A 24,628-nucleotide genomic window follows, 5' to 3' on the forward strand; every position below is an offset into this window, starting at 1 on the left:
GGGATCAACGGCAAAGGTATTGCTGAGACATCGATAGAGATTAAGATCAGCTCATCCTCTGGACACCAACTCTGAATCAATCGCGTGACTCGAGCAAATGTTTGATCGATCGATCGTCCTGACTGGTCCCGAATATTTGGATGTAAAAACTGGCCTGGCTGTTTCTCCGCCAATTTGATCCCCCCCGGCGTTTCCATGGAAACCCTTTCTTAGCAGAGTTCGTCGCGCTCGATGGTAGCGTTTTTTCTCTGGATTACGACAAATTGACAATGCCAAAGACGTGATGGATGAAGGGATGGGATGATAAAAAGTGAAAGCACTCAAAGAAAAACCTCGCTTTTCAAAATAAATCCTCCAGGCTTTTCATTTGTTCCTTTTCAAACAAACTGCACTTCCAGTTTCCGGATGAAGATTAAAATTAAAAAACCAAAAAAAACTAAATCTAGGACCTTTATTTACACTCTTGAACATCCGGTCCTCTTATTTACACTTTGTTCCTCCGCCTTCGCTCCCCCCGAGACTCTCGTTTCCTGGAAGAAAAAGGATTGCTTTGGGGTCGACCCCCCCTTTCCCCGTCATCCAACGTGGTTTGAATGAAGAGCCGCTCGGATGTTTTCCTGAAGTTAGAGGCTTTGGAGCCGAAGAAACGAGAAGAACTCCGATTGAGGAGCTCCTGGTTCGAAAAGGACAACGTTCTCCCACACGGTGGTTTACTCTGCCTTCCTGCGACGGCTCCCGATCTAAAAGCCGATGAGACGGCTCTTGGACGTGCAGTCCTCGCAGAGAGAACCCCAACTTCTCCAGCCCTTGGTTCTTAGTCCACAGTGAACGGCCCCTTCTGAACCCTGGTTTTCTGACCGAAATAAAGCGGATCGTTGGATGGGGGATTGGGGGAGGGCAAATATTCTGCAGAAACTAAGTCTTTGTCCGGAGGACCTGGAACTTCCAGGTGCCGCAAACTTCTTCCCGTCTCCGGCCTTCTTCCGTCTTAGCGGACGTCTCGACGGGTCGGCGACCGGCGGCGTCTCCCCCGCCCTTCGAGCCGGCGGACGGACGGGGCTTTGAATGCATTTACTGGTTCAAGTGCAAAAAAAGCAGCTCCTGTGAGAAGTTCCATGAGTCTGTTGTTCTGTCCCGAGCGTCTCTCCCTTCCCGACGGCGGCCTACAGCCTCGCCCGCTGGAAGAACGCCTGGCGGGGGGGACAGGGAGTGGACAGGGAGTCGGTGAATCCAGAGAGACGGCCCGAAACACGACCGCTTCAAAAACAGAGATACCTGGACTGCGTTGGTTCCGTGACGCCCTCGATTTGCTCGTATAGCGAATTGAATTTCCTCTTTAAAATGAATTGAAATGCTATTGATCCATTCCAGCCCCACGGTTTTGTTACGTTTTTAAATAAGAAAATCCTCAATAACAAAATGTATAAAACATAAAGTAAGGACATTTACTGGTTTAATAGGTGTGTTTACCTTGAATATCGGCCGAAGATGCCGGAAGTTTGGGGAGTTTTTCCATTGGGTGCTCTACGGCTTAACTTAACTTAAAGATAAGATAAACTTTATTAATCCCCACAGGGGAAATTTCTCTGCCACGGCAGCATATCAGTTATGTCAATAAAAAGGAAATAAATATGACTATAAATAGAAGGGAGAAGATATGAGATAGCTAGTTACTGGAGGTGCCGTGAGCACCCGTCTTCTTGGCCGTTAAGAATAAAGTGGTGAGCTGAGCTGTCTTAGCTCCGTCTTTTCCTGGTCTTGGACTTACGACGATAACGCACCCTAATGTTTATAAGCGCCACTTCACGGACGGCGGCGAACATGTTGGGGTCGCTCCTAACTAAGATCTGGACTCGTATCACAAAGCCGAAGAAAAAAAAAAAAAAAATCTACTGAGCGACGGCTCGTATCTCAGAGAGCTGATGCACTGAAACTTAGCGATTTTATTTTGAAATTTGTCCCCCAAAGGGTTTAGACCTCTGAACTAAAGAACCTTGAAATGAGGAACCAGGTCCCACCTTGATGTAGTTTTTCAGGACTTTGACGTCGGGCTGCTGGAGAACGTGACACAGCTCCTGTGGAGCCACAACGACACGATCAGCGAAACCCGATCCAGAAGTGGAACTACGGCACGATTTCTATCTAACGTTCCCGACCTGTGAGATCTCCGGCGCCACTTGCAGGGAGGGCAGGTACTCCTGCTGCAGGAACTGGATGAACTCAGGTCCCTGGAAGAGGAACGTCGTGAGATGAAAAGAAACAAGATGGTGGGGGGGGAGGGGGGGGAGTGGGTCGAAGCGTTTTTTACCTGTTTGAGATGAATCATCTTCAGCGTGATGGCCACCTCGGACAACGTCTGCAAGACACCCGCCCTCGGTGAGCGTAACCGTGGGAACAGTGGCGGACGACGAGACCGGATTTGTGTCGGGGCACTTACCAGGACCGTTTGGGCGTCCGAGAGGTCAAAGGTCGGCTTGAGAGGAGCCAGGAAGCAGGCGGGGACGATGTGTTTGTAGATGAAGTCCGGGAAGCCCACCATGCCGTCCTTCCCTCCTGGGTCAGAACATCAGAGACCATCAAGAGACCTGGAACCTGGTCCGCAAAGACCTTCTATTGCTTCCCGGATCTTCTTACCCCACAGTTCCACCAGCCTGGACAGGATGATGAAGCAGGTCTTTTGGGCCACGGGATCGGGGAAGTCCACGGCTCCCTGGATGATAGTGAACACCACGCGCTCCATGTTCTCCGCGCCTGGAATGAAAAAAAAAACGCGTTTCGATGAGGACCATCTAAAAAGACTAGCCTTTAAATTCTTCATCTTCATGTTCCTGACACTCACCCTGATTGGCCATCACCTCGTTCATGCCGCTGCCCGCGATGGTCTGGATGAAGCAGAAGTAGCTTCTCCGCAGCATCTGCTTCTCCAAGGCGGCGGCCTGGTCGTTGTCTTCCGCCGGCCGGGCCAGGACCTCGAAGATGGCCAGCACCAACGGCATGAAGACCTGCTGCAGGAAGGGGGACACCTGCCGCTGCCGTGGCAACGGGGCGGATCGGTTTTGAGACCCCTGGCGGGTTTATCCGTGAGATGGCGATGCGGGAGATTCAAACCTTGAACTTGGCGGTGATCTGGCTGATGAGGGGGATGAACTCCTGCAGGTCTTTGGCCTCGCAGTCCTTCAGCATGTGCTCGAAGGCGGCGGGGATGAAGGGCAGCACCTCCTCCTCCAGGCAGATGATCATGCGGTGCAGGAAGGAGCGCACCGAGCTGCGCAGTGCCCCGCGCTGGACGGGGCAGCTCAGCGCCGGCAGGAAGGTCTGCAGGCAGTCGCGGTACACCTCGGTGCAGCCGCACTGCTTCACCGTCTGCTTGTTGCTGAACGCCTTGCTGGTCCGACTGCACGTACACACACACACACACACACAATAATAAACTCTCGATGTGATTGACAGGTGTCAGTCGGGACGGTTGAGTGACGGCGGTCACCTGGCGAACCCGACGGCGTGGCTCAGACAGTCGGCGAGCACGGCCTGCCGCTCCTCCTCCGTCTCCTGCAGCAGCTTGGCGAGCAGCAGGCGGAAGGCGTCCATCAGCGGCGCCAGCAGGCTCCTCATCAGCGCCTGCTTCCTCTCCACCGGGCACTCGCCGTTCACGATCAGCACGCCGGCCGTCTCGAACATGAACAGCTGGTCGTCGCTGGTCAGCAGGGCGGGGAAGCCGTTCTCCTGCGCGGTGAGGCAAACCGTCGCTTAGCGGCGAACGCCTTCACTGGTACACGACGTCACGTTTACGTTAGTCACGCTACTTCCGGAATCCGATAGAGGGCGGCCATTTTCCAGGAAGCAATATGAGAGTAAACGCAAAAATCTTGGGAGGCAGAGAGAAAATAACTGGGACTATGTGACTCACGGGAGGCGCCAGCTCCAGCAGGTCCTGGATCCTGGTCAGGATGTCCTCGATGAAGGCCGTCATGTGTTTACTAGGGGGCAAACAGCAGATCGGAATTGGTGACCAGAATGGGGCCTGCCGTGTATGCATGTGTGTGTGTGTGTGTGTGTGTGTGTGTGTGTGCGTGCGCGCACGACTCACTGCAGGGTCTTGATGAACCTGGAGAACAAGTAGGCCACCCGGCTTCGCACCTTTGGGCTGTTGTGTCTCAGCCCTCTCTGGTCCAGAAAAGCCATCTGAGGGTGAAGACAGCACTCAAGTTCACTGATGACTTCACGCCAACCTAGTGTGTGTTCGTGTGTGTATGTGTGTGTGTGTGTGTGCTTGGACTCACCAGGACGGCGGGGATGTGCTGCGGCTCCACAATGAAGAACTTATCGTAGCGTACCACCGTCTCAAAGAACTCTAGGGAGACGGACGAGTGCTGGTACCCGCTGACGCCGCAGGACACTAACTGAAGGTCAAACACACACAAGTGTCAAACACACACAAGTGTCACACACACACTAGGCACAGCAAGGGACCCACCGTCCTCATCATGTCCTGCAGGGCGCTGGTCTTGGCTGAGTCCCCGGTGAAGTGAGCGCCATGGGACGCCGGCAGGGCCTCGCCCAGCATGTAGAGCAGCCGGATAGCGACCTCCACTTCCATGAAGGCCGCCGTCTGCCAGCTCCTGCAGGACGACACCACCACCACCACCGTTACCGCCGGTAACCCAACAACTTTGTTTTGATTTTTCGCTGAACGCGCGGCCCGGCCGATCGGAGGCGAGCGCCAGTGTCCTTACGTCATGGTGCTGGTGAAGACGCGGCGAACTGCCTCCAGCAGCAGCTCCGGGGAAACCTGAGCCAGGCGGTCCAGCAGCATCTTCAGCTGCTTCCTGTACTCCACGAACATGGCCTCGTCCTCGCCCTGCCACACACACACACACACACACACACAGTGAGGACCAAGTGGGACTGTGACATATGGCAGCAGCAGAAAGGGGAACACACCTCGTTCTCAAAATTGTACTCGTCGTCATAGGTGAGTTTCTTCATGACAGCGACCATGATGGCCTGCGGGGGGGACACTTGTTAGTTCTTTGTGCTGCGGCGAGCACACACACACACACACACACACACACACACACACATGCACGCACACACCTCGATGTTGGCTTTCTGCTGGTCCGTGAGCTGGGGGAGCTGCACAAACAGAACATCAAGCGGTCATTTCACCGAATTCACTCCAGCAGAACCTGCAGAACATCCCCGTGAGGACCGACGGCACCGACCTGCTTGAGGACGTGCAGGTACTCGTAGCAGAAGCCCACGATGTTGGCGGAGATGTCGTCGTCCTCGTGCACCAGCAGCTGCAGCAGCAGCGGCACCTTGGCCTCCAGCGCCTGCAGCGTGTCGGCTGCCTCCTTCGCGCTGCCGGCCTTGGCCAGCTTGGTCCAGCTCAGCACCAGGCTCTGGCCCATCCCGTTCACCAGCCGGGAGAACTTGGCCAGGAAGTCCACGTCCTCTTCCTGGACGGATAGCAAGCAGGAGGGCACCTCAGAGTTAGTGTCCACTGAATACACAAGAAGGGAGACGCTCTTTTTGAAGAAGCACCAGGTGGAGATCGCTACGCTAACGTAGCATAGTGACCTTCTGCCAAGCCAAGTGTAATATGTAATTAGACAGTCAACTACGACAAAGCTACAGGTAAAAACTAATATTTCAATCCTTCTCATCACCAGCAGTAGAACCTCTTGAACAGTCAGGGTCACCTGGTCCACGTTGAAGAAGCCAGCTGACTGCAGGACTTGGCAGAGAGACTCCACCAGCTTGGTTTTGTCCACGGGGTCCATCCCCTTGTTGATGATCTCGTACAGGCAGTCGCAGGCCTCCTCCCGGAGCTCCTCCACCGACATCTGGCTGAGGAGCAGGTTCACGAAGCTGGAAGGCCAAGAGACCCGGTCAGCCTACGCGCCCCCCTGCCCCCCGAACCACCCCGACCCCACCTCCCACGCCCAGATGGCCGGAACTGACCGGTCGTTGGCGATGAGGCTGAGGTCGATCCAGGACACGTAGGCCCCCACCACCTCCAGGCATTGGCAGGTGAGCTCGGGGTGGGTCCGCTGGTACGTCTGCAGGATCTGGAACCAGGACTCCACCAGGCTGGGGATGCACTGCTCCCGCATGGTGTCCTTGATCAGCGTGTTCCTGCGCGTAGCCTGAGGACACATGCAGAGGAGCTCGTCGGGCGACCCACCATACCACCGCTCCTTGAACCCACACCAGAACATCTCCACAGCTTCATGGTCTGAGTAAGAAGCAGGCGGGATGAACTTTTAACACCTACATGGGCGCCGCTATCCGTGAAGAACCATTTAAAAATAGGCGGGACGTGACGCCCATTACTAGCTAGCCCAAAGAAAATCATGGAAAATCATGAGCGAGGTGTGTGTTGGTTACGGACTCTTTCATGAAGAGCGAGGGAGAAGTTGCTGCTGAGATACCATGACGGAGGAGACATTTCCAGGGATTTGGTGCAGCAGACGACGAGAACATCAACAGGCGAGGCATTGGAAGAGTCATTCAAACTTGTTCGGGAACGGTTTGTTTTAAAAAAAAAAAAAAAAAAAGGAGCGGCATTCGCTTCGTTGCTACATGAAGTTCGGCTAAAAATGTAGCAAAGTGTGCAAGTTACATTTAGCAACCCATTGTAGCATTAAGTGAGCAGCCAGTAAGTTAAGATTTTTTTTATATCTTATATATGAAGTACAATTCCTTGTATAAAAACAAGTAACAAACCCAGGGGTCTGGAACGGATTTATCGCATTTCAATTCATTTCAATTGATATAGAAGCAAATTGATTAACGAGCTCAGTCACGGAATAGATTCAAATTGTGAGTCGGGTATTATAGTGTCCACCATCATTATTTTGGTTTGGACAGAGGATTAGGGTTAGGGTTCGAACCTCGGGGGCGTGCAGGATGTCCCGGTCCACCACCTCGGCGTCAATGGCCATGAGGGTCCGCAGGTAGACGTCGACGCCGTGCGGGTTCAGACCCACCAGGGCCAGGAGGTCGAAGAAGAACTTGGGCCAGAGGGTCAGGTACTCCATGACGAAGGTCAGCGCCAGAACCTGGGCCGCCTTGTTCCTGATGAAGGGCTTCTCGGGCTGGGAGTTTATCAGCTGCCCAACACCGGCAGAGCACAAACAGTGTGACACCGATGCACACGTCAGCACTTTTCAGGAGAAATTAAGCAAAACCAGTTGTTTTGTTTTTTTTTTACCTGATACTGTAGCCACTTCATTAACGTCTCCCTGATGAGCTGCTGCTGGGCTGCACTGAGAGCAGCATGCCTGCAACACGCACACACGCACACACACACACACACACACACATTAGACCCTGTACATCTGCAACACACACATACAACGACCTTGACCGGGATCCAGGTTCCTCACCTGAACTTGATCTGATGTTCCAGAACTTGGAAGCAGAAGAACTTCACATGGTCATCACTGCAACACACACACACAGACTTTAGTCGTGTGACCTGGGAGCAATACGTCAGGAGTGTGTGATCGGATGACGGACACACTCACCTGTAAATGCCTTTCGCCAGAGCCTCGGCGCAAACCTCCCAGGCGCCCTGAGACTCCTTCAGCTCCTCGAAGTAGGCCATCGCCTGATACACACACAGAAACTTATCTTTCCATGCAGACTGCTGAAATAAGCGCTACATAATAAACTTCCAAGCAATCTATCTAAGCTGTGTGTATCAGCACTCACCCTCTGCCGGTAGCGGGCGTCGGCGTTGGGGTTGAGCCCCAGCAGGGCCTGCTCGTCCATGACTGTGGCGACAGACTGGCAGGCCATTGGTGTGTTAGCTTCGCTCAGGGGGGTGACTGCTCTCTGCTGGGGGGGGACAGGGTCCTCGCATCTGGACGGACGAAACGCCGGGAAACGGGTCAGCGGCGGGGACGGAGGCGCTGCGGTGCCATGACATCACAAAGGGGATCTCGGATTCTACAAGGTAACACTTTAGCATCTTAAATAAACAATATTCAGCGAGCAGGTGCTTTCCGTTAGCACCGGTCATGTGACTCAGCCCATCCACAAGAACTAGCGACACATAAACGTCCCACTGCAGCCCTCAGGGGCGGGAATCGTGTGTGTGTGCATGTGTGTGGGGAGGGAACAGTGTCACATAAGGACGTCATTTTCATGTGAGTTCTTCAAAAGATGGTCTCACACCAGGGAGTCATGATGAAAAAACACGGATCCTTCACTGCATCCTGAAATTACTTCTGAAGGTTGTTTATTTGCGATTGATCGGTGGACGGGTGTCTAGATGGACGGGACACACACAGATCCAGAGAGACACAACTTCACGGTCCTCTTTTACTGAATTGGTTGTGAGAAAACTCATTGATACAAGTTTCCCTGCTGTTTTAGGGACAAGAGAAAGGGGTGATCATTGATAATCACCATGAAGGCACGGTCTAGGATTCCATGGATCCCAAGAGTTGCCGTTAGAAAGCACACTTTAATGGAATAAACACACATTCGAGGTCGAGCGCTGTGTGTCCAACATGTCAATGGCACCAGGTGAGGTTCGGACCACGTGATGCACCCCAGAGCTGCTGTTCGCCGTCGGAGCAGCGCCGCTCCCGCTGCTCCAACCGGGGTGAATTTAAACCCCTTCTATTTTTACCCCCGGTGCCGAGCGGAGGTACGAGCCGCTCCTCGGAACCGGAGAAACCTGACAACTTGACACCGACGCTCCCCCTCCCTCCGTCCCTGCCTTCGGCGGACCGATAGCTCGGTGGCTAACTCGCGTTAGCATTAGCCGATTAGCTTCCCGACGCGCGTCGACTAACACACTGGAAAAACTTTCACCGGCACCGGGTCGGACGGTCTGAACGGCTACCGGGAGGAGGAAGAATAAAATTGTTTTTTTTTTCGGGGTCGGTATATCACGACGGGGTCCCTTTACCTGGGGCTCTCCTCCCTCACGTCACATCACATCACCGCGGAAAATTTCACGATGACAGACGGTTAACGGTTCCAGTTCCCCCGGCGGAGCGGCAGCACCCCCGGAGCGGAGGACCCACCTTATTTTGGGAAAACCCGTAAATCGACCGGTGTTTTCGCCCCGCGGCTCCAGTTGCGCCGTTAGTTCGCTCGGAACTCTCCAGAAATCCACTGCATGTCGTTGGCAAGTCACAGAGAAGCGGCGGTGCGGCGTGTCCCCTCCGTTGAAATCCGGGTCACCCGACACCGGAAGTGATTCCCCCGCCCCCGGTGCGGATGCAACACCCTGATCAAAACACAGCCGACACGCACAGTTATATATTCACTAATTTGTCGATTATAGTTTATTTTCTCGGCATGAATCGGGGAAAGAAAAAGCATAGTCGTTTAGATTCCTCGAAAACGATCCTTGACCGGCGGCCGCTGACGTCAGCAGAAGATGACGTTGGCTTCGCGTTTGATTCAGAGTCCAGATTGACACGTGTGACTCCTTAAAATTTCTTATTTGCATATCCAAATCACGTTCTTAGAATGTGCAAACAAGTGTTTAGATCACGAAATTTTATTAGTGTGATCACATGATCTCCCATCCTGCAATCTCAGTGAACCTGATGCAATCCACGCACAACACCTCTATCACTCTTAAGGACTTCCCCATGTCACTATATTGGAAATAAATTAAAATATTCTTCCGAAAAAATGTAATATTAATAATATCACGTTTTATTGACAGTCAAGGACACCCGCACAGACATATTCATATACACAACGATTGAAAAAGAAACAATGACAAAAGTTAAAAAAAAAACAAAACAAAACAAAGTATTTCAACAATATTAGGGCTGACGTCTTGTTTTTACGGACGACCCGACAATCGTCTTTATTTATCTGTTTGTTTATGTGTTTATTACTTGCTTACCTACACGTTTCCAACGTTAACTACCAACTTGAGACTCACTTCTGCCTCCCGGAAGTGCCGCTTGCCACCGGAAGTCCCGCCCCCGCCCGCCTTCTCCGGGGTATGACGTCAGGTGGCTCCGCCCTGCTGCTTCCTCTTTTACCGTGGCTGTGAGCGAGAGACACCATGAAGGCGTCCGGCACAGTACGTAAAATACCTATTTTTCCCTGACTAGCCTTATCAAACACGGTCGCCGATGGTCGTTTTAACTCCATAACGTCTCATTTGTCCAATTCACGTCTTAAGATGCCATCATTTTTATATATCCGGCGTAATATGAGCGTTTTTCTTTCCGGCACTCGCCTCCGTTGCAACATGGCGTCTGAAGGACCATGTGGACGTCGGCGCCCTGAATTTGGAAGCTGCCTGACGTCGGCTGCCCCACTTCGGCAGCCGGCAGGTCTCTCAATTCGACCAGGAATGAGCTTTCGGTTCTATTCAACTGCTTATAAATTATATTCCCCCTAATTTGACTCCCAAATGCGGTGCTCCGTATCCTACCGTACCCTAGCTTGTACCCGAGTTAGCTTGGATGGAAGCTAATGATTGTTGCTAATTTGATCGAACCTAGCTACCGATAACGTGCAGTCCTTTTTTGGTTTTCCTTTAAATCATTTACTGCGAAAGTGTAAATGATAAGTGAGTTGTAGTGTATTAGTTTGCAGCGTCTGCACCCAAACCCAAAGGTCTGACCCTCTTCAGTGGTCTGATTTAGTCTGGGTTGCAAACAGAACTGACCCTTGTCGCCTTTCCCTGTTGCTGAATGTGCCTCTGAAAGTGAATTCAAGGGTCGACAAACAGCTGCAGCTTTACTCTGCACAGGTCTGGATCCTTCCAGACAACATGCAGTAGATGTTTTAGTATCTGCTCTTGTACTCTTAAGTGACTTGAAAGTTTGTGTTGATTATCTCTGTATAGAGTGAAATCCATGCAATCTTCATGTCAATCCTTAAAATGAATGGGTTCTAAAACGTCCTCAAATATCTGCACTAGGTCGTTACAAATTGGATGTGTAACAATTTATAAACAGCTTATCTCAAGGCTGGTTACATGTTTCCTCCACCGAATGACTGGTCAACAGACCGGTGTAAATTTTAGAGGATGCTGGTGATGCTGAAAATCCAAACACCTGAATATGTAGCGCAACCTAAAGTTGTGGGAAACCGATATCAGATGATAATAAAATATGTCTCATCTTGCTTGATGTCTCCTCATTGCCATCTCCATGTCTTCTCCAGCTGAGGGAATATAAGGTCATTGGGCGCTTGCTGCCCTCCCCCAAGAACCCTGCCCCCCCTCTCTACCGCATGAGGATCTTTGCCCCCAACCATGTGGTTGCCAAGTCCCGCTTTTGGTACTTCGTGTCGCAGCTGAGGAAGATGAAGAAGGCGTCCGGAGAGACAGTGTACTGCGGCCTGGTGGGTGGATCACCGGGATTCAGTACTGTGGTTCATGGAAGGCTGCGTTTGCTTTCATTTTTAATACCTCTTCACCCTTGACCTCTCCGACACAGGTCCATGAGAAGACCCCCCTGAAGGTGAAGAACTTCGGTATCTGGCTGCGTTATGACTCTCGCAGTGGAACTCACAATATGTACAGAGAGTACAGGGACCTGACCACATCTGGAGCCGTGACCCAGTGCTGTAAGTAGACACACACGCTCAGCTTTAGCCTGGAGGTGCTTGTATGTTGAATATGCAAAACAGTTCAGACTAAGTGTAATCTGCTCGTCGTGTGTGAGGTGCGACACCAGTTGATGTCTGATCTACCTGTTAAAAAGCCTAAAAGGTCACTCAGTAGGTCCGGGGTTTCATGGTGATGAAGTCCTGAGCTGGTGTAGGTTGAGTTCATGACGAACCTCTGTAATTGTCCTTCCTGTGCCGTGTGACCACAAGAATCTCACGGTCTGTTAAATTGAATGTTTTTCATCATTAACCACCTGTACATGACTCAGGGTGAGGACACAAATGTACAAAAGCATTTCACCCTGGTTCTTAGTGGTTTGGTGAACCTCTATTGGGTCCAAAAACTCCCACCAATTATTTGATCAGACGGATTTTAAACACCTGACACAGAGAAGAGGCTGTGACTCCCTGGATCGAACAGAAGCGCCAACTGAGTGTAAACCCGAAGAGCCGGTCCAGGCCGGTCTCCTGGAGAACCGGACGTTCAGAGGCCGGGACTGGACACAAGTCCTTTTTATCTAACATGGTTCCAGACTAATATGCTGCCTGTGGTTTCAGACCGGGACATGGGTGCCCGCCATCGTGCCCGGGCCCACTCTATCCAGATCATGAAGGTGCAGGTCATCCCCGCCAACAAGTGTCGCAGACCCGCCATCAAGCAGTTCCACGTGAGTTTGTGTTTATTTGCGAAAGGGGGAGGCCGTTCAGCGGGTCTCTCTCTGGACCCCAGATTCATCCGGTGGTTTCAGCTTAAACTCCCGCCAGACTAAAACGCCACCTTCCTCTTCCTGGTTTCCTGTCTCCATCTTGAAACCAGGCGGTTCAGAAAGCGGCAACATTCAGATCGCTTCCTGTCCTCCATCCTGTTTTTGTTGACATTGTCGATCTGACCTGTGACCCCTGCCCTCTCGCCCCTCCAGGACTCCAAGATCAGGTTCCCACTGCCCCACCGCATCATGCGGCGCCAACACAAACCTCGCTTCACCACCAAGAGACCAAACACCTTCTACTAAGTTCAGCATCTGTTCAGCGGGAAGAATTAAACGTTTCTAAGGCGAAAGGCTGTCTGTGTCTGATTGAATCTGCGACCTCTGACCTCCCGGTGTGTTTTCCTCCCTGCCACCTCCGATCGGCGGTTCGCGTTTTCAAAAGTTGAGATGAACCCAAGAAGCAGTAACATCAGGGAATCGTTCCAGAAATTGACTCAGTTTATCGCAATGCTTGGTCGAGTTGGAGTTAAATACCAGGAAACATATAGGATTTATAATGGCTATTAAAAACATTCCTCCCGGTGATACAAAGCTCAGGAATTTAAGAGCTAAAACCATGAAAAACGGGCTCAAAATCAAACGTCCGAAACCAGTAGTTTTAATCCAGGGGTTTTCATCACCCTTTAATTTAATCCAGTCAGATTGTTTTAGTGGAAATGCTAAATTTTTATAAATGACCGGTATTTTTTCTTAAACAACTCAACCAAATGTTAAAAGCCAAAGCTCCAAACAATTGTAATTTTCTACAGAGCACATCTGATTTTAATCTGCAGATTAGGACCGAACCGGCAGCCTCTCATACTTTCAACCCCAGGGGGAAAAAAACAATTTATCTGGAATTTAAAATTTCAGTCCTCACTTGTATTGAGTTTTACAGACTGTCAGTTCAACTTTGCGTCGGTCAAACACGAATGTGTGGTTAATCTGGCTGCTTTTGCATCGAGTGTCCCCACGGCGGCAGCAGAGCCGCATCTAAACCAGCTGAAGTGAAATAGTTTCTCCCTGCAGGTCCATGTGTGTGTTTGCCCATCTCTGTCGCCCCTTTCTGACCAAACTGCCTGACTGCAAGTTCTAATATTTCCATCAAATCAGGAAAGAGACAAAGATAAATGAGGATTTTTGGGCAATTATTTAAGAATCAGCACAAAAAGTCCAAGGCAGCTATGGAAATAACTGGAAATGCATGGAACTTCTTCCGGAAACAGGATAATACGATAGATGTCGCGACTTCACAATTCAAGAGCGAAGTCCAGTTCTCTGGTTCTGGCCTCGGATCTTGATCCGAGATGGTCAAACATGGATGAGGCTGCTGCAGGTCCAGGCGGAGAAAAAGAGCAAATTATTTCGACCATTAGAAAAAACAAGTGTTAAAATAACCAGAGGGTTGCAAATACCCGCGATCCCTGCCCTCGGCCGTGAGAGTGTGTGTGTATGTGTGTGTGTAGCAGTGAGTAGGGGAGCCTTTGCTCCGGCGCTGAGGCTGGACTCGACCACAGTCTGGTCTCGGGCGCTGCCAGGTTTACTGTTCTGTGGTTGTGTGTGTGTGTGTGTGTGTGTGGAGGGGTGCCGGTCTTTGCGGATCCACTAAATCTCTGTGGGCGAAGCCTGAAGCCACGAGTCCCGTTAGCGGCCACGGGAGGCGGCTGGCAGGTGGAGGCCGACCCGCTGATGGATGACAGACCATAATAGTCTGTAAGGAGCAATTAGAGGAGCTGAAGAGTCGGGCCACGCCGGAAGACTTTGCCCTCCTCGCCGAACCGGCAGCCACTGTCTGGACCGCATGCGGCTCCAGCACAGCGCCGGGTTCGCATGGAACCCGAACCCCGATGAACCGGCGGCGCCATTGACCCCTTTAGAACCGGATCCTAAGGTTCCACGGCCGAGACGAGGTTGCGACGTCTTTTGCAGATGCAAGATGACGTGAAAGCCTGTGAAAACAGATCACACAAAGGTCCCACGCAATCGTTACGAAGTTTATATGAAATAGTCATCACGTCCCAATAACTGGGGTGTCCTTGTCACTTCTAATCGGCCGTCGGGGTTTAAGCCCCGCCCCCACGAACCTGTGGGTCCAGGGCCCGGGATTTTCCTGACGGCGGGAAATAGAAAGAAAACAGGAACCCGACCAGAAGTAGTTTTTCTTTAGAGGAGGCGGGCGGGAAACGCCAGCTCAGCGAGCGGCGGCGGCGACCTGCTGACTCAGATCCCGGCCGTTTGATTGACGGCGTCCGGGCTGCCAGGTCGTGCTGCAGGAGAGCGAGGCAGCGCCGGACCAGGACCGGGGCCCAGACCACGTCTGCCCGCCGGCCCCGGAGGAATGCGCTAAAAGCTCCGCGCACGGCGGCCAAGCGCTCCCCTTCCCTTCCCTCGCCTCCCGGCGTTCACGTTTCTCCGAACCTCCCACGAACCTCCAGCGCCGCCGCTGCCAAGACGACATGTAATCGCAAAGATCAACAAACCCTTAACGGCTTTCGCAGAAGCTCCCGCGGGCGCCCCGGCACCTGAATGCACCGCCGGGCGGAGACGCGTCTCCACCGGCAACGCCAGGCGTCCGTGTTCCCGCGCCTCACCTTCCTCACAGAGGTGAGAAGGACGCTTTGTTCTCATTGGCTGGTTTTTCAAACTCCGCCCCCTGACCTCTGACCCCACCGTGAAACCCTCGAGAACCTCTCTGAGGAGTCACCTGGACCTTCAGAGGAGAAACACAAATCTGGGAAACAGCATGGAGCAGGTCTGACCTTTGACCCCTGACCCTCAGAGCCTTCTCTCCAATCACAGGGCTGTATAACAGTCATGTGATCAATGATAATGATAGAAGAGAGTTTGTGTGTGCGTGTCTGTGTGTGTGTGTGTGTGTGTGTGTGTGTGTGTGTGTGTGTGTGTGTGTGTGTGTGTATCCCGGGGGGCTCCAGGACAGAGGAGGCTTTATTACTGCGGCAGGAAGGAGATGAGCTCCTGCAGGAGAACAACCAGGATCCTGGACCGGGATTCTGGACTCTGGACCAGGATCCTCGTCCAGGAGTCTGGATGAAGACTCTGGACCGTTATCCTGGACCGTGACCCCAGACTGGGTATCTGGACCAGGACCCTCGACCAGGAGTTACTACAAGAACTCTGGATCGAGACCCTGGACTGGGAATCCAGACCAGGACCCTGGATTAAGATCCTGGACCGGAGTCCTGGTCCAGTACTCTGAACAGGAGCCCTTGGATCGGGTCTCTTGAGCAGAAACAGGACCCTGGACCAGGACTCTGCTTCAAGACTCTGGACCAGGATCTTAGACTAGGCATGTGGACCATGGGCCTGAATCAGGACTCTGGACAGGGACTCTAGACCAGAAATCGGGGCCAGAACTCTGGACCAAGACCAGCTCCTCGGACCAGGACTATGGACCAGGACTGTGGACAAGGACTCCATACAAGGACCTTGGACCAGGACCAGGACCAGGCCCGGTAACCCTGGTGAGTTTACATGAAATTCAAAGGAAGTTTATTTGAAAAATGTCCCGACGGAGACGCCGCCACCTGTCACTCACCCCCCCCCTCACCTGGAGGGACCCGTCAGTGAGCTGCACTGCTATTGGAGGACGCGGGGACAGGGGCGGAGTCTTGCGGCGGCTCGTTAATCCCGCTAACGAGGAGGAAGTGGTGTTTGCGCAGCTAATTGGGCCGAATTATTCAATTTGTGCGTTTGGGGGAAAGATGTTTGTTCAGCTAATTGGTGGAGGAGGGCTTTTTTTTTTCTTTCCGTGAGGAGAAGCAGGACGGAGCCGCAGCGCAGAGAAAATAAACCCGGGGTGGAGAAGGAGGGCGATGGAGGCGCGTCGGGTGGAAGCCATTAACCTCTCGACACAACTCCTCCGGGACGACTTTCTCCTTCTTTTATCTCCTGCTCTTTTTCTTGTCAGCGGGGCAGAAACCAGAGGGAAAGCCTCCATCCACCCCTCCTCCAACACGCAAACAACAGTAATTATTTCCCGATCGATGGAGAAGTTGAGCTCATCGCGCGCCGGCGCTCGTCTCTCCTCCGCAGGACAAATGGTGACACCATCGTTATTTGCAGACGATGTTGTTATTACGTTTAAAAAAAAAAAAAAAAAAAAAAAAGGAAAACCCCTGCAGCCTGAGGCAATCAGGACCAGGAAGACAGGCTTTGAGTGCAAAGTATCCCACCCAGAGAGCGTGTGTGTGTGTGTGTGTGTGGGTGTGGGTGTGTGTGCATGAGTGACACCGGTGATGTTTTGATGTTTTTTTCCCGGCCCTATTTTTACGTTTTCCATCCCTCAATATGAGTCCAACAGGCTGACGTTCCTCATCATCATCCCCATCTTCATCTCCTCTGCCCTCTGCTGGTCCACGTCCAAACTGGAGGAGAGGCCCAAAATTAGGAGTATTTATAACTTTGGGAGTTTAGAAACAAGCAGGATGCCGAGCCCATTAGATACATTAAAATAAAACACCTCTGGGCGGAGGACGGAGGTGGAGAAAGACCTCCGGCGTCTCATCAGCCAAAGAAAACACGCGGGCCAATCAGGCGCCTGTCTTCGCCTCGGACTCGCACGGCCTCTGAAGAACCGCCGCTATCAGAGCGCCGGTTCTTCGGCGGCTGATGGTTTTCCTGGATGACGTCCTGGATGGAAATAGAAGGACGGTGATGAAGCTCGTTAGCAGGAGAAACAAACGGCGGCAGGAAGTCCGTTTCTCCTAAAATGGGACGTCGGGGATTGTCCTCGACTGCGTGGAGTCAAAACAGGCTCATCAGAGAGGTGATTTATTACAGTCTCCTCCTCCTCCTCCTCCTCCTTCTTCTTCTTCTGCTTCTTCTGTGGTTTGTTTTGGTTCGTCGTCTCCGAAGCCTCGTTCAGGAAGAGACTCTCATTGGGTGGAATTTCCTCCCTGTTTGTTGTTAAGGTTATTAACGAGCTCCAGACGTGGAACCTGGAGCCCAAACTGCTGTTTAAAATCTTCAGGAACCTTTTCTTCTCATCAGAGAAGCCGTACTCTTCGATGCTACGTAGCCTCTCAGGCTAGTTTTTTTTCTCATAAAACTCTCCTACGCTGTTCCTTTTTTTCAATGGCTAATTGTTTTAAGGCTGAAAAGTGAAAGCTGTGCTAACATTCCTGCTAAAATGCTCAAAAAGCCGCTCCTTTAAATGCTAAAATTAACATTTTCAATGCTACCATTATACATACTAATGGCAGCATCATAATTCGTCAGTGCTAACCCCTTTCCTCATGCCAACGGTTCTGTTTTTGATACGTTTTACATGTTTAGAAAAGCAAACACTGATTTTTGTTTTATTCGGGAGTACCATTAGTAATTCCTGTAGCATAGGCTTTGCTACTGCTAACATCATCATGCCTCTACCGCTAACACTAGTTGAGAATGTAATGCTAATACTAAGATAGCTTTTCAAAGTTTGTCGATGTCAATCATTATATCAAATCCTTATTACCCCAATATTAACATGGGTTTTGTTACCACTAATATTAGCTTTCTAATATCCCGTGAGTTTTTAAATGCTAAAATTAATGTTTTAATGCTGATGTGTCACCTGTTATGCCAGCAATGCTCACATGATGGCCTTGATGCTAATATTAGCTTTTTGATATGTATTGTATTAGCTAACACGCATGCCGCTCAAGCAAATATTAGTTTCTCAAGTTCCCAGTTCAAAATGTCCTCTGATCAGTCTCCCCTAGTGACCTTTGACCCCACCCGCCAGTGCTACATGCCCCCCCCCCCGATGCTGTCTGTCTTCAGGCGTGTCGTCGGTGTATAGATGTCCTTATCACCTTATCGACCAATCAAACCCCGGTGTTTACAGTGATGTCACCGCCGGCCCGGGGCTAAAAATAAACCCTCGTTTATATAACGCCTTCGGGCTCGATGACATCACTTCCTCTATGGGGCAGGTCGAAGCTGCGAGCGGGACAGGAAACAGACTAACTCCGTCTGGCTGGAAGGCGTGAAGATGGAGATCGAAAGTGAGCAAGCTGCAGATGGGAGGCGCCGTTCATCTTCCGTACGCCAAGAGTCTGCCAAGAGAACGTACAGAAGCCTGGAGGTGTACAGAAGCCTAAAGTGGTAAACATATTAAAAAATACCAAAAACTGATTTGAAAATAGTGTAAAGTATATGTATGCGTGTGTGTTTGTGCCACAGTGGCGTGGAAACCCTCTGGTTCCGGCGCGATCTGGAAACGGTTGGTCTCAGTGCAGCTTCCTGACATGATCTCTCAGTACGGAGGAGGCGCCTGGTTTGACCTCTGACCCCTGGTGGCCTCCAGCTGTGACCCCACGCTGGGTCAGGTGGCTGAGGGATGGAGATCAATCCATCCCATGATATCCACTACTTTCACCCCCTCCATCTATCCCTCCATCATCTGCTCCTAAGGAAACTTTGCCCCTCTTTTGTCTGACAGGTGAGAGTGGCCGCCGTCTGTGGGAGAGGTGAACAGCGGCGGATCCCAGAGGGTCGTCCTGGCCGGAGCGTCCGAAGCTGCCGTTCCTGTGTGGGAGTGGGATGAGATTCACAGCGGCGTGACTGCGGCAGATGGAAAATGAGAGGCGCCTTCGACGGGACGGCAGCTGCACTTCCAATCAGAACCGTCTGGAGCGGCCGTAGAGCCGTCTCCTCAGGACGAAGATGCTCGAGTCCAGGGTTTGTTTTCATCTTCCTGTATCATCATCATCATCATCGTCCTGGCCCGTCACCATCCTCGTCTCCACCAGGTCGGTTCCCACGGGTCTAGTTCGCACGGCAAAAAAGTGCCAAATCCGGACCTGCAGCGCAGAATGTTTATTTAGCTTGCTGGGTTTATTTTTAGACCCCGGCGGAGTCAGAGGTCGCAGCCACACATGTGCCGGGGCGAGGTGTCTGGAAAACCAATCAGAAGTGAGGACGGACCTCGGAGCAAATATAAACACCTCAGATAATGGACTGGGCTGGTGTTTATTCTTCCTCGCTGCTCCCCCGGCTCCCTGCGGGTCTGAAGTGTAATGTAGCATCTCCAGGATCCACCGCGTTAACAAGAATCAAACGGATTAGAGCTGAACCCGACGATGTCGTGTTAGCACGGGTGGTCCCAAATGATGAGCATGGGAATGCTAGCAAGTGTAAACGGTGATTTCAATGGTACTAGCCAAGCTTGGAACAGCGGCACCAACTAGCCTGGGAAGGCTAATCATTTGCTAGAATGGGAATGCTAGCGCTAACTAGTCCCATGATGCTAAAGGTAACTGGCCTGAGAATGTCAGAAGGAGGTAAGACTAGCCAAAAAAAGCTAGCGGTTTTCCTGAGGATACCGGCGGCTAACCTTTTCATGTTAGCACCGGGTAGCCTGGCAGAATCTGGGAAGAACCTTCAGAACAACATCCTTGTGAGAATCCTGACCCTACAAAGGTCCCGCAGCCAAACGTTCACAGGAACAAACAGACGTTTTCTGTGCGAAAGCCTGAGACAAAGTTCTCGTTTGGTGGTAAAGAAGTTCCCCCGCCGTGTTTTCAGGGTTTAAAGAGTTGGTTGGAGGTTGTTTCCTCGGCGGGGGCGGGTCGCTGTGAAACAAGGACTTATTCTCCTGCCGCCTGGAGATTATTTTACACCTGAACCTCCACATGAGGCTCCTCACTTTGCCTTTGATTACTGTAATTGGCGCTGAGGCCCAGCGGGGCTCCGGACCCCGGAGGGCCCATAAAAAGCCCCCACTCAGCGAGGCCATTAACCCTGTCATAACGAGGGGGGGGGGGCGGAGGGGCTCCACTTAAAGACCACCTTCCAATTAGCTGGACGCGGCTAATGTTGGAGGAAATAAAAGCACAAAAGAGCGTCTGTGACAGGAAGCCCAGGGCAGCCAATGAAAACACTTTGCCTCCTTTTCAAATCAGAACCACATGCAGGTGGAGGGAAGCCCAGAGCGTCAGGAGGATCTACTTCCTGTATGCTGATTTGGGGGTGATGGAGGGGGTTCAGGGAATACAAGGAGCTGGAAGTCAAAGAGCCTACCAATGAGCATGCAGGGGGTGTCTCTGACCGACCAATCAGGTTCCACGCAGGAACAAGTGTTTTCTAAAAACGGGTTTGTTATCTTTGGATGCTGATCTGAGAGGCTCCTCTCCATGTTCTGAAGGCTCTCCATGGCGGGGGGTGTTCCGTACAGAACCCGATATCTGGACCCCGCGTGGCTGATCGGACCCGTAACACGTCAAAGCGGAAACGTTGACTTCCTGTTTACGTTTGATCCCCCTTCAATCTTTTGCTCTGTTCGATCGCGTAAAACATGGGGACGTACCTCCGGGGTGGAAACCAGAAGGTCCCTGGGAATGAAAACATCTGGAGAGCTACTTTGAGAAGGAACTACGAGAGAAAAACCAAAATAACGACATTAATTCCTCGAACTCCTGATTTGACTTGAAGTCGCAGAAGCTCCTCTTGGGCTTTCCCAACGGTTGTATTTTATGAATAAATCGAATAAAATGTTGCAATTTTCCTCCATACAATTGAATTATGGGCCAAAACACAAAAAAAAATGTGAAACTTCTCCAAGTTCCCTTTTTTTTTCAAATCATAAATAAAACATGATCCGGTCGAAAATGTGATTATTGAAAGATCATTAGGTAATGGTTCATGAGAACCCTGTCAGTTCCACGCCGCATCAGACATGCCGTCAGATGTCTCCTCAGGTCGTTCTGTCCTTCAGGGGAACCTCCGGGATCTGCATTTCCAGGAAAGTGGAGGGGCTGACAGCTTTCCTTCCAGACAGGTCCGGGCTCTCGCTACTCTTGAGGTGGATGTGCTATAGCTCCCCCACCCCCGGGAGGTGGTGTTGAGGCCGCGGTCCGCATTCCTCCTGTGAGGTCGTCCTCTTCTACCGCACGATGTTCCACTTCTTGGAACCAAACATCTGCGGCCTCCAACTGCACGGACTAAATTTAGCCTCCACATGATCAATGAGCTGCTTCAGGCAGCTTCTTGTCTAAAAATACAAGTCCAGGTGACGTCCAGCTGGTCGCCCCGCTGAGGTCGCCCCCCCCTGAGGTCACCCCGTTCAGGTCAGGTCTGGGTTTCACTGAGCCGACGTTGAAAAGCTCCACTGACAATAACGACGTGACCACACATGCAGCTGGAAGGTCTGGTCCACCGGAGGAACCCCGGATGACCCGAGAACATCGGCTTCGCTGCGCTGACCTCATGCGACCTTGGGACCGGCGACCTCATCTGTGACTGGGTGAATGTGAGATCCAGTGTGAAGCGCTTTGAAAACACAAATTGTTGAAAGCCCGATGTAAGTGGAGACCATTTCTCCAGACTGTGGGGGGGGGCGAGCGGTTCCTATAGACAGGAACCTGACCTGGACATCAACCTGAGGATCAGATAACCTTAGACATGTCCTCTATCCACTAACCTCCATTACATTCGTCAAATTCGGGTGACAAGAGACCGGTCACCTTGGAGCGGTGACCTCAGAGAAGTGACCTTAAACCAATGACCTGGGACTAGTGACCTTGAACTGGTGACCACCTCAGAGCAGTGACCTTGGACCAACAACCTGGGACCAGTGATCTCAGGACAATGATCGTGGACTGGTCACCTCAGACCAGTCCCTTTGGACCGGTGTCCTCAGAGAGGTGACCTTTGACCAGTGACCCCCAGCCAGTGACCTGAGACTGGTGACCAGTGACCTTGGTCCAATGACCTTATATTTGTGACATTGAATAGGTTACCTCCGACCAGTTCCCTTGTACCAATGACCATGGACCAATCAACTTGGACCAGTGATCTCGGACCGATTAGCTTGGACCAGTGTCCAAAGACTGATCACTTTGGACCAGGAACCTTAGATGAGTGACCTTGGACCAATGGAGCCACCTCAGGCTGGCCCCTTTGGACCAGTCACCAGCCGCTTTACACCCCTGAACTGTTTGCAAAAACTACAACTTGAGTGGGCTAATTTTATTTTTTACTTTCAGAGGTGAAACGCTCCCAGTGGAGGAAACAAAAGCAGATTTCTTGCTGAAGAAGATGAAGAGGAAGTTTTGGGCCTTCAACAGTGGACCTGTTGGGACTCCTCTGGTGCAGGAGCTGGAGGAATGGAGTGGGAGGCCTTGTTTTTGCAGCCTCCTTTCTTTATGACTCACCTCTCTCTATTCTTTGGGTCATTTTTTTCTCTTTGTGCCAGGAATGTTCTTCTTCTTTCCTTCCAGTGCGTAACCCTAAACACGACACGCATCGCCGCAGATCCTGTTCACAATCACCGGGCATCTGGCTGGCAGCAGCCGGCCGGCCTCCTCAGTCTTGACCTGGGGGCCGCGGATCCAGGACCCATCTCGTCCCCCAGTGTCTCCCAAAGGGTCCTTGTGCAAATTTTTGCCTTTTTGTCCTGTGAGATTTCTCGGGATTGTGATTATCCGAAGAGCTGAAAGCAACGCCCCAAAATAGCAGGAATATCATTTGAGAAAGTGCAATTGGGCATTCAGATTAACCCTCATATTATGTTAAGGGTCAATTTGACCCATTGGGTCAATGGGTGAAATGGGTCAAATTGACCCTTAACATAATATGAGGGTTAAGCATGAAACAGGGATGCCATCTCGACAAGTGGTTGTCATACTCCCGCACCTGAATTTTGAAAATTGACATAATGGTAAAACAACCGAATGATTCAAAACGCACAAAAAATAAACAACTCGAAAATAGTCTAGAAAGCTATAAAATTTTTCATTTTCCCCGCGATGCAAAACAAAAGCCTGTCCGACCCTCTGAGCGAGAACGCCAGAAGCAGGAAAATCAACAGACCATAATAATCACTTCAAGAACCACAGCAGAAGTCTGCGTTCTGGTGATGGAAGTTTCGTGCCGTTCGTCTTCCAAAGATGGTAGACGCGGTGGAAGCGAAGCGAACCCTCCGCCCCGCCTGGGCTCCGAAGGCCGGGTCGGACGAAACGGAGGCGGCGGCATCGTGTGACTGATGGGGAAAGCAGCGCCCGCCTCCGCGCCGCTCTGCGGACTGTCACCTCACACTCACTCTCTGGCCAAAGCGACAGCGAAGACGCGGCGCTTCCTGTCCAAGCCGCCGCCGTGGCTCCCGCCTGTCCGTCTGCCCGAGGAGGCGGTGGCTCGGCACTGGACGTCCGGCGGCGGATTGTTTTTCTGCGGCTGCCAAGGGTGAAGTGCGGAGATAAATCAGAGGAAGCAGAAATTTCAACAGCAGATACTTTTTGTAAATCGAGGTCTTCAAGGCTTTTGTGCATGGAGTGACAACGTGTCCTGATGCAGGAAGTCCACCTCCTCTCTCAGCGGCGCCATCCTTTCAACGCTCCCCGCTGATAGAGTCACGTTAGCAGCCGCTAGCTCACTGTCACTCTGCATCTTTACTTAACCGAGTCAAAACTCCAGCAGCTCCACATCCTCTTCTGGCTCCGGATCAGAGATTAGCAAATTCGTGATCGGATCAGAACCTTAGGAGAAGACAGGAGCCAAGCTGTGAGTCATTTCTGAGACAGGAACTTGGAGGCCGACACCTCGCCTGGAGCCGGTTCTCGGAGGTCCTGCTGGTTGAAGAGAAGCCAAGTTGAGGCAGTCAAGTGAAAGTTCAGTATAGTGGAACCTTGACTTAGGAGAGCATCAACTCACGACTTTTCTCTGATATTAGCCGTTGCTGTGTTGATTTTTACTTTTAAAAACAGTTAGTTGCGCCCGCCGCCGCTAGGTAGCCCGGAGAAAATCATGGAAAATAGTGAGCGAGTTGTGCGTGTTGTGGACTGGGTAAAGATACGGTGACGGAGAGCGTCATCTGTGAGAAGGCAGGAGACATTTACGGGGGTTTGGTGCGGCAGACAGCGGGAAAATTGACGGACGAGGCGCCGGAAGGGTCGTTCAAACCTGGTTTGGGGACGGTTTGATGTTTTAAAAAGAGGAGTGGCGCTCACTCCGTCTCCAAATTAAGTTTAGCCATAAAGTGTGGCAAAGTGTGCAAGTTACATTTAGCAACACCTGATAGTATTAAGTGTGTAGCCAGTAAGTAAGTTAAGCAATAGATCTTCAAGGTAAATTCACTTAATAATAAAACCAGGTCTTTACATTTTCTTTTATTATGAATTATTTTTGATACATTATTTGTTATTGATACAGTGCATTTATTTTATTTAATAATACAGGGGTAGGGAACAGATTAATAGCACTTCAGCTCATTTCAATGGGGATTTTAATTAGAGTAAATTGAGTTACAAACTCTATCACGTAAGTGATTAAAC

General features: G+C 51.3%; 2 protein-coding genes, 1 long non-coding RNA gene and 1 other non-coding gene across 6 annotated transcripts; 3 read left to right on the forward strand and 1 right to left on the reverse strand.

Moving 5' to 3' along the window:
- Window positions 1-337: 337 nt before the first annotated feature.
- On the reverse strand, window positions 338-9,206 carry xpot (exportin, tRNA (nuclear export receptor for tRNAs)). Its single transcript, XM_086146434.1, has 25 exons — window positions 9,045-9,206; window positions 7,720-7,870; window positions 7,533-7,615; window positions 7,392-7,448; window positions 7,217-7,286; window positions 6,897-7,115; window positions 5,965-6,149; window positions 5,703-5,871; window positions 5,223-5,459; window positions 5,095-5,133; window positions 4,942-5,004; window positions 4,734-4,858; window positions 4,475-4,619; window positions 4,281-4,400; window positions 4,088-4,182; window positions 3,908-3,977; window positions 3,485-3,723; window positions 3,109-3,394; window positions 2,840-3,029; window positions 2,635-2,751; window positions 2,438-2,553; window positions 2,309-2,356; window positions 2,157-2,228; window positions 2,019-2,075; window positions 338-1,190 (listed from the first exon to the last, which is right to left on the reverse strand). Exons 2-25 carry the CDS (start codon window positions 7,804-7,806, stop codon window positions 1,164-1,166), a joined length of 2,916 nt encoding a protein of 971 aa, XP_086002560.1. The 5' UTR covers window positions 7,807-7,870; window positions 9,045-9,206; the 3' UTR covers window positions 338-1,163.
- An 813-nt stretch (window positions 9,207-10,019) lies between these two features.
- Window positions 10,020-12,667, forward strand: rpl18a (ribosomal protein L18a). The gene is made up of 5 exons (XM_086146436.1): window positions 10,020-10,066; window positions 11,161-11,340; window positions 11,436-11,565; window positions 12,166-12,275; window positions 12,528-12,667. The coding sequence occupies exons 1-5, from the start codon at window positions 10,049-10,051 to the stop codon at window positions 12,618-12,620; spliced, it is 531 nt and encodes a 176-aa protein (XP_086002562.1). The 5' UTR covers window positions 10,020-10,048; the 3' UTR covers window positions 12,621-12,667.
- On the forward strand, window positions 10,590-10,721 carry LOC147233841 (small nucleolar RNA SNORA68). The gene has a single exon (XR_015106209.1). It is a non-coding gene; the product is annotated as a small nucleolar RNA SNORA68 (small nucleolar RNA).
- Window positions 12,668-18,305: 5,638 nt separating the features above from the next.
- On the forward strand, window positions 18,306-22,852 carry LOC147233842 (uncharacterized). 3 transcript variants are annotated; one of them, XR_015106091.1, is made up of 5 exons: window positions 18,306-18,444; window positions 18,543-18,582; window positions 18,802-19,111; window positions 19,207-19,274; window positions 22,346-22,852. It is a non-coding gene; the product is annotated as an uncharacterized LOC147233842 (long non-coding RNA). The 3 variants fall into 3 exon arrangements; XR_015106090.1 differs by lacking the exon at window positions 22,346-22,852 and having other exon boundaries at window positions 19,207-20,860; XR_015106092.1 differs by lacking the exons at window positions 18,543-18,582; window positions 22,346-22,852 and having other exon boundaries at window positions 18,313-18,464; window positions 19,207-20,860.
- The last annotated feature ends 1,776 nt before the right edge of the window (window positions 22,853-24,628 follow it).

The sequence above is a fragment of the Fistularia commersonii genome, chromosome 5, assembly GCF_037954325.1.
Source record: "Fistularia commersonii isolate RoL2024-O1a breed Wild chromosome 5, RoL_Fcom_v1.0, whole genome shotgun sequence".
Lineage (NCBI taxonomy): Eukaryota > Metazoa > Chordata > Actinopteri > Syngnathiformes > Fistulariidae > Fistularia > Fistularia commersonii.